Raw genomic sequence first — 9,356 nt, 5'->3', positions numbered from 1 at the left:
GGGGCAGCTCCGGGGGAGGCAGGAGGGCTGAGCTGTGGGGCGCAGGGCTCGCGGGGCGGGGTGCAGCAGCAGCACTGGAGGCCCCGCAGCTCCCTCGGGCTCGGGACTGCGGGGGTGAGCGCCGCACCCCCCGCGGGAGTGCTGCGACGGCCGGGGGAGGAGACAGAGGAGGAGGAGGAGCCGGCCGGGGAAGCCGAGCCGCGGTGCAGGAGGAAGTGGAGGAGGAGAGTCGTCCTCTATTGGGGCGAGCTCGATCGCACTTCCGTGCGCACTGTCGCTTCTTATCCCGGGAGCAGGGCGTCTGTACCCAGGCCTCAGATCCTCAGAGCCCCCGTCAGCGGCCGCGCTCGGACAGGGGCCTCAGATCCAGCGCTAAGGGGAATGATAGGGGGGCAGGGGGAAAATCGATGGTCCCAACGCGCCTTCGTCCATTGGAGCACCAAAGGCGCCCCCACGTTCCCCAGTCCCGCCGGGGACTCCCGTGCGACTTCTGTTTTAAAAGAGGAAAGCTTTATCCGCTTCTCGTGTTTCTGCTACTTAAAGCCTAGCAGGCTCTCAGAAACGAAACTCCGTAATTAGCGGTCATTTCCCTCCCCACTCCATCCCACACACAAACAATGACCTTAATTATAAACTTCCAGAATGCTGGCACAGCCTCTTTTATGGCGAGTTCTGTTAAAGCCGAACTTCAGTCGTGGATTAGGAAGGCAAAGAATTGGCAGTAATCGGTTTAAATTAAATCACAATAGTCAAACTTCATTCTTAGTTTGTTAGCTGAAGTTATTGATTTGTTGTACTCCTTGATTTAGGGCATTTGGGTAGAAACATAATTTTAGATTTGGAAGAAGGGATATTCACCTTTTTTTATGAAATAAGTCACCTTGTGGCTTGCTTGGTGGTGGTATGTTGCACCAGGCCAAGAGGCTGAAAAACTTCTTTGAGGTCAGGAACCTTGACCTTTTCCTTTATATTCTCGAATCCTAGCACCTTGCTAAGCAGATAGTAAGCAATCAATAAAATGTTGAATGAATGAATGAATGAATGAATGAAGATAAAATGATGAGTAAACTTGCCCAGAGAAGTGACTGTCTCTATTGTGTATCACAAGCCAAAGAATTTGGTGACCAAGATTGAGAGTATAAATGCATCGTGTGAACCTTAAAAAATCTATAAGGACTAGAACAGTAATTTCTTATTTCCCCAAAGCAACTATTACAACTGTCGACCAATGCTAATGGGCACCAATTCAATGGCAACAGGAATCCACAATTTGGGGTGCAGTGAAGAAGGAAACTTTATTCAGTGCAAACAGCTCAATTATGATACAGCACAACTGTGAGAATAGTATGGCTGTGCAACAACTCAATAGTGTTACAGCTCAATTATGAAACAATACAGCTATGAAACACCATGGCCGTGAGGTATCCCTGGAGTATGGCAGCTCTGGAGTGAGGCCCCTCTTCCTCTAGACAGCTCTGCTCCACTCTGACCTGGCAAGAGATCTCTGGTGTTTCAGTTCCAACTGGGGAAAACAAGTCTTAAATCTTTTATGGAAAGAAAATTGTGTGAGCCAGAGGGGAGCTGACTTGTAGAAAAAGAAGTCCCTGCCCCTGGTCCCTGATTGGTCTGTCCTTACGCATATGAGAACTCCAAATCCTTGTGATTTCCTTTGTCCAAAAGGCACGGTCCTGATTAGTCAGAATGGGGCCCCTCTTATTGGTGGGAAAGATGCTGATGGGATTATAGCTGCACAACTTCCATCAGAGGGTGAAAGCTTCAGTCCTATTGGTTGAAATACAATTCCAGGAACTCCTTTAACAAGACCTGGATCAGGTGGCAGGAATACAGTGCAGGCAGACAGTTCAGTGCAGGTTTCTCCTAAAGTGTGGTGGGTGTGCATGAGGGGCCCGTTTTTAGAAATGGCTGCTTAGCTTTGCTTTTAAATTTGAGCTCAGTTAGCTAATAGTTCTTCATCTTGTGAAGGAATATGTATATAAATCGAAACGAAATATCTGGTTTGAATTTATAGTACTTAATTGCATCATATAGTTTGATTTTTAAATTTGACTAAAAGATATGCAGCAAAACCTTGGACATATTTTGCAAGCCGTAGTCCAGCACTTGCCTAAAGAAAATTACCATGCGAGACAGGCCTTCCTACACAAATACTTCCACATAAAATACAAATGTGCCTTTCTACTCAGAATGCTCCTTAGTACCCCCAAGAGGTCATGGGCATGTATGCATAAACCCAAAGGGTCTTCTGTGTGTTAAAAGCCTGAGAATCGATCCCCAGGGAATCCCCCACCTTGAAATCCATCCAGATAGGGAATGCAGAAAAGTGTGGAGGCCTACACTCTGGCTGGACTCAGTAAGCCCTCCCATTCCCCAACTTCTGATCCAGGACAGAGGTCCAACAGATCAGAGGAGGGGCATGAAGAAATGAGAAGACCAGGAAAGGGAAGAAACCAAAGCAATGACAACAGCCATGTACCTGCTGAAACTTGAGTGAATCAGGACCACATTTCTACTAGTGGACAGTGACTCAGACTAACCCAGTGCTTATTCAGAACCCATAATGTGCCGGGTACTGTGTGCATGGCAGAGAGAAAAGTATGTTTTATTCTATGGAAGAAAAGTTATACCTCTCTTCCCCATTCGCATGGCATGACTCCCTAAACTATATTATAATGATTATCCAAGGTAAAAGAACAGCATAATATATCTACGTTAAGTATAAGCACTTTCTAACAGGGAAGATAAAAGATAGCAAAAAGAATTTTGACTTTGAATTTTATCCTCTACCCTTCTGTCCTTTAGTTAAAACCTTGATTCCATTGGTTTCTGTAAATTCAAACACCTGAGTTCAATTCCTGGCTTCATCAAGTACTAGTTAGTTGTGTGACCCTGAGCAATCACTCCAAATATTCTGTGCCTCAGTTTTTTTAATCTACAAAATGGGAATGATGATGGCACCTACTCCATATAATTGAATAGTTTTTTTCCCATTAATACGTCTATGACTATTAGTTTAGTGCAGTAGTAATAGTAAATTTGTATGACTATTATACTTAGTTCTCATAGTACCTATCCAACAATTCCTTCAATAACCATAATCAAGCCAGGGTTCCACTTGGCTTCATCTCTACACACTAAAGAGCTCAGTCCAGTTGGCTCCAAATAATTTAAGAGTAATTTCAAATTTTTATCTCTCAAAGAACATCAAGGAGGATTCAGTTCATGACCCAACGAAATCCTTCTGAAACACTCCTCTTCCACTCTCCATTTCTCCAGAGCCTTTTATCCACTAAACTCAACTCTACCGCGTTTGTCCCTGTTACTTTTTTGTCTGACTCTCTTGCCTCTCCTCTCCCAGCTATGTATTCTGGAAATTGATTTGGCCCTTCTGGCTTCACCCCCACACCTACCAACAGTGCTGTCTTTTCCTATCTGATCTCTATCACAAAAGATCCCAGTACCAGTGGTCCTTCAATGGATGGAGGAGTAGAGAAGGAAGGCAGGAAACTTGTTTCCTTTCTGGGCTTTGCTTTCTAATGCATCTCTTCACTATTAGCATTGTAAAGGTCTCTATCCTCAAGTCACTGCGTTTCTCATTCTACACATCTCCACCATGATTTTATTCACTGTTATGCTCTCAGCTCTCGTCTATTACCACATCCCACCACACAAACTAGTTTTAGCAATATTAAATTACTTAGTTTCCTCAGAATGCTTTGTTCACAGGGCTCTCTCTTCCTAGAAAACATTAGCCCTCTTCCTTAACTACTTCCCCCGGTCGTCATCCTTGTGTCACATACAAACCTACACAATGTCCTCTACCTGGCTATTTCCTACTCTTCTTTCAAGGCTTGTATCAGACATCATCATGTCCTCCAGGAGGCCTTCTCTCAGGAACCGTGCCTTATCGATTTTGTATCTTCTGAGCTCAACACTGAGCTCAATGATGGAATTAATTCCATGTCTGGAGACTTAATAATACTAAAATTGTTATTAAGCTTACTCATTATGTGCTGGATGCTGTGCTAAGCATTTTGTGTATATAATAAGTCATTTATTAGCCATAAAACCCTACAAGGTTCTGTTAATACCCACAATTTGAAAATGAAGAAACCGATTCTCTACGAGTTTAAATAATTCTTCCAAGGTCACAAAGATCATGTGGCAGAGGCAAATTTTGAATGTATGATGGTCTGACTCCAAGATCATGCTCATTGGCCCTAGGTTGCCTTTTATGATATAAAAATGTGTAACAATACAAGAATAAACAAAGATAAAAAAGACATAATATATTCAAAGTGATCTGAAAATTTACTTAACAAATTATCTTTACTCTCAATCTATCTGAACATTTTATATTACCAATAAAATATTTTAATCAAACTTTATTATTGGTTGTATTCATCAGATAAGTTCAACTAAATTGGAAAGGTTTGTCTAAGACGTAATTATGAAAGAGAAACCGAATGATGATTTTAGGAAAGACTAAAATGGTCTTAAAACTGAAGTTTTACTATGAAGAAAATAGTTGTAAGTGAATATTTTGTGAGATTAATCTGAAAGAGAAGAGACATTTTATGTGTATATTTCCTCTGCTAATCTCTTCACATGTCCTCATCTGCATATCCTTGTGGGCAAGGAAAAGAGCTGGTAATGATTCCCAAGGCCTTTTCCACTCCTGAGATCCTGGCACCTCACTGACTCCCCAGCGTAATTAGGGTGATTATTGATAGCCCCCATGAAACGAAGTCACCTGTTTTCATTCAACTATCTTTCTCCCACACTAAGCCGAATAATGATGTCCACTGAGGATAAACTGACTCACATCCATGAACATCGGGAATTAAAGGGGGAAATATCGATAGGCAATATATTTATATTTTCAAAACAGTAAGAAATCAATCATTTGTGGCCTTCAGATCAAACATGTACTAGAAAAAATTAGTTACAAAGTTAAGAAGTTTCAGATAAATGTTCAGAAAAATGTGGAAATATCTTAGTTTCCTTATTTAAAGAACGAGACATAGATAACATCACTTGACATTTCAAAAACAAAAATGCAACCTTTTTTTTTTTAATGGGTTTAACTTAAATAGACTATTGCTTAATAGAAATATTTACTATCCAGGAAACTTCTTTTGATTTTCCCCCTCAGGACTGAATAAGTCGAGAAGCCAAATAAAATGTGTTCTGTCCTTTATCTCCAGCTTAATTCATAGGTAACATTTCATCATTTGAATATCTCCTTTTTCTATGATATGCATTCAGTTTGCTCATTTTACTTACACAATCTGGCTTTAAAAGTTTTCATCTTTTTTTTCTTAATACTATGAGGCTTGAAGTTCATTCAAATTGAAAAGACCATCTTGATCACTTTTGCACAAAACTCCTAAGACAACTTTCATACCTGGGAATATAAAAACAAGCACTGGAATTCTGTGCTTGAAGGGAGCAGAGCATCTGTGCAGGAAGCTTCTGTAAGGTAAGCACCTGTACTGGTCTCCACGAGCCTTATAAATATGCCACACTAGCTACTTCCTCTGTGCCTCTGCTCCTGAGGTTTTTTTTTTTTTTTTTTCCTCAACCTGGAATACTATTCTTTCACCTGCTCTTCTATCCCATTTTCACCCAAACTTCTTGAGCATTCAGCTCAAGACTCTTCTCCAAGAAGTGCTACATGGCTTCGTTTTCTCTCTTCACTTTAAAATGGCTGCTTTTGTAAGTCTAATATACTCATAACTTAGCATTTAATTACTGTCTTTATTTCCTGGTGTTTTTGACAGCATTTGAATATATTCTATTTGACATTAATTCTTGATATTTTTAGGCATCTTAGTATTTTTCCCCTTGTGAAATGATCAGTTACTTAAAAATAGGAACTATGTTTTCTTAATTTATGTATTCCCCTATAACGTTAGATAGAATGTTGAATTTATATTTCAAAAAATCACAAAAAACTTGTTGATAGATTGTCTATAAATTCCATGAGAGAAGTGAACGTGTTAATCTTTCCCCCTCCCATACACACACGATTTCTCTGAGGTATACAAATAGAATTGTAATAAACATGTTGGCCTTATCCATTAGTAAATGTACAGTGCCTACCACAGTTCTTATTGAATAGTAGGAACCCAAGAAATATTTGTTGAAGGACAAATGAATTAATGTATGAACAAAAAAGCAATTGTTACTTTTATAAATTGAACACATGAAGGTAATAACTCAATAAATATTCTTGTACAAATAAATGAATACGTGCTTTTCAAGTAGAAAAGCCCAAGAATATCTAGTAGATTCATTCATTGTATAACTGGTAAAGAAACAGAATTAAATTACTAACTTCATCTAGAATAGTGTTTCTAAGCTTTTGTAGCAGTTTTCATTCTTTCTTGCAATTTGGGAATAAGGTTTGCAGTTTAAGAAGTAAATAAAAATTATTCATGCATAGTAAGAAACATCCTGTGCACTCCTGGAGTTCTCTGTATCTCAGTGTGAAAAAACACTGTGCCCTCAAATAGGAACTCTTTACTTCAAGCACATGCCTGGTAGTTTTCAGAATTTCTCTTCAAAGGATTATCTGTTATAAAAATGAAAAAATATATATATGACTATCATTTCGTTGAAAATAATTAAAGATTACAGCATCCTCTTACATTATAACTACTAAAGGCTTGAAGTGTTGCTGTGTGCTCTGATGTGTGCTAGAAATAGATCACGTTTCTCAGTACAACACTTACACCACAAGAAAAATCCATGTTTTGAAGAGAGTAACGCTGTCTAAGTTACTCTTCTATCACTGAAAAGTCAAATGAGAGGCTTAGATAGTGAAAGCAAAATATCTGTGGTATATTCAGAACTAGCAAACATTTTAAAATATAATCAAAAAAACAAAATTTTTAAAAATCAGTTTTATTTATGTCATGAGTCATAAAAGAAATCATAAGGGGCATAATTTAAAATGTTTCTGGCATTGATACATGATTGCTAATACTTTCTTCCTTCTAATTATTTTGTGTAAATGTAGCCTTGCTGTAACTAGAGATTATAAACCAAAACCTCTAATTGTTTTTTCTTCATATTTATAATAAATATAAATATCCATAACCAGAAGACCTTTAAAAATTATAGTCTACATAGTTACACATATATTTATTTTCTTTGGGAAAAATGGCAAGAAAATGTGTTATTAATGACAAAACACACCATTTATATATACATATATATGTATAGTTTCTGAAATTCTTTTCCTTAGATACATGCTTTAATTCTATGGTTTAATAATATGTCATCAAAATGATTATTGAAATATTTTCTTCAATGATAAAAATAATCTCCATGTCTCAAAAAGACATAGCTCAATATCTATCTACTAAATACAATTTTTCAGAAGCACTTTTAATATCAGGAACATAAGAAGGTGATCTTATAACAGCATTATATACTAATAAATATTATTACTTAAATTATATAACTTAGCACACATTACATTAGTATATACTTTTTCATGCCCTATTATCTAAGGAGCTGTAAAAATCTGATTTTTAATACAAATAAAACATATATTTATTCACATGCCTATTGCACTGTGTCTTTCCACTTACAGGAATACTCCACGTAACTGGTCATATTAAAGAATATGTTAATCATTCATTTATCCATCAAATGTTTATTACATCCCCACTATATGCCCAACGCTTCAATTAGGGCTTGAATTACCAACAGAAATCAGATGATCCCTGCCAAAAACCTACAGTTTAATTAGACAAATAAATAAATAATATATTAGCTGACATTTATTAAGGGGCATATTTTACTATATGCCAAGTGTTCTATTAAAATGCTTTATATGTATTATGCCTCTTCATAATAATATAATTACAACTGCATGTGGGTAATTTTACCCATTTTACAGATGAGAACAATAAGTGTGGTGATGTTAAAATACTCTCCCTTCAAGACGTGGAGCCTAATTCCTCACCTCTTGAGTGTGAGCTGGATTTCTTGAATTGCTTTCAATGAATAAAATAAAGAGGAAGTGTCTGTACAACTTGGTTGATTGTATCAAAAAAGGCACTATGGCTTCTTTTTGCTCTCTCTTGGTTGGGTAGCCAGCTGCCACATTATGAGAACATACAAGTTGCCCTATGGAGAGGCCACCGTGGGCTTCCTTCCTGAGACCTTTTTCCAACAGCATGTAAGTCATCTTCGATGTAGATCCTTCTACCCAGTCAGACCTTCATATGATAGCAGCCTCCGCCAAAATCTAACCTCAGAGAAACCTTGAGCTAGAAACTATCCATCTAAGCTGCTCTTCAATTACTGACTCACAGAAACTGTGAGATAAAAATGTTTGTTACTTTGAGCCAATGAATCTAGGGGATAATTTGTGATTCAGTGATAGATAACTAATCCAATGAATTTAGAGAAATTACGTAATTTGCTGAGGTCACAGAGCTAGTAACTAATAGAGATGCATCAGCTAGTCTGCTATAACTAAAGAGACCATATAATTTATTGAGCAACTGGGTCACTTTAAAGAGTAATAGGGATATTGATAATAATTATATTGGTACAACAGCTATGCTCTGAAACTATCTAGGGCAAACTGAGACATAGGATCACTATAACTACAGGCTCTGCTCTTTACTGCTACACAATTCTGTTTCCTATATAAATAAATGCAGGCAATGTGACCAGTCCAATGGTGGAAGTATAGCACAGGGAACGGATAAGCCACCTGCTCTGACAGAGACTGGAGCTACTATCCAATATTCATTGTCTCCTTTCTGTTTGGTAATAAAACCCCTATATTTCATGGTGGCAAACATACATCTAGCTTGAAAAAAAAAAAAAAAACCCTATATATCCTTGTTCCCTTATAGATGACCAAAAGATGTCAGTAGATGTTTGTCAGGTAGAGCTACTTAAAAAGCTCTTAGAAGGGAGCTAGCTTAACAATCAGGTCCCTTTTTCCTCTGCAATTGCTTTACTGCTGATATCTGGGATATGGATGTGCTTGTTGGTGCTTCAGTAGCCTCTCTTGATAATTGAGGTCATTATCTAAGAATTACAGGGCTGAAAGTCTGAGTTTCTGATAACCATGGACCCATCCATTATTCCTGTCTTGGACTGTAAACCTGCAGACTACATTATCTGAGAGAAGAATATGCCTCTTTGTTTAAGCAGATATTACTAGGGTTTTCAGTTATACTTTAACTAAACTAATCCTGATACACCCAATTAATTCCTCAAACAATAGATTCCTCAAATATTTGAATTCTTACTCTATTTTGATAGAAATTATTCTAGATATATTGCCACTCTTCCTACTTTATTAT

General features: G+C 37.8%; 1 protein-coding gene across 1 annotated transcript in view; it reads right to left on the bottom strand.

Annotated features, from left to right (window-relative positions):
- The window catches only part of ITGAV (integrin subunit alpha V), an 83,088-nt gene extending 74,867 nt beyond the window's left edge, over window positions 1-8,221 (bottom strand). The window contains exon 1 of the mRNA XM_025039311.1: window positions 8,153-8,221. Coding sequence (XP_024895079.1) covers window positions 8,153-8,221 — 69 coding nt within the window. The remainder of the gene's footprint in view (window positions 1-8,152) is intronic.
- Between the last annotated feature and the right edge of the window lie 1,135 nt (window positions 8,222-9,356).

This window comes from Pteropus alecto, unplaced genomic scaffold (genome assembly GCF_000325575.1).
Source record: "Pteropus alecto unplaced genomic scaffold, ASM32557v1 scaffold3, whole genome shotgun sequence".
NCBI lineage: Eukaryota > Metazoa > Chordata > Mammalia > Chiroptera > Pteropodidae > Pteropus > Pteropus alecto.
This window is presented reverse-complemented; position numbering and strand designations above follow the sequence as displayed.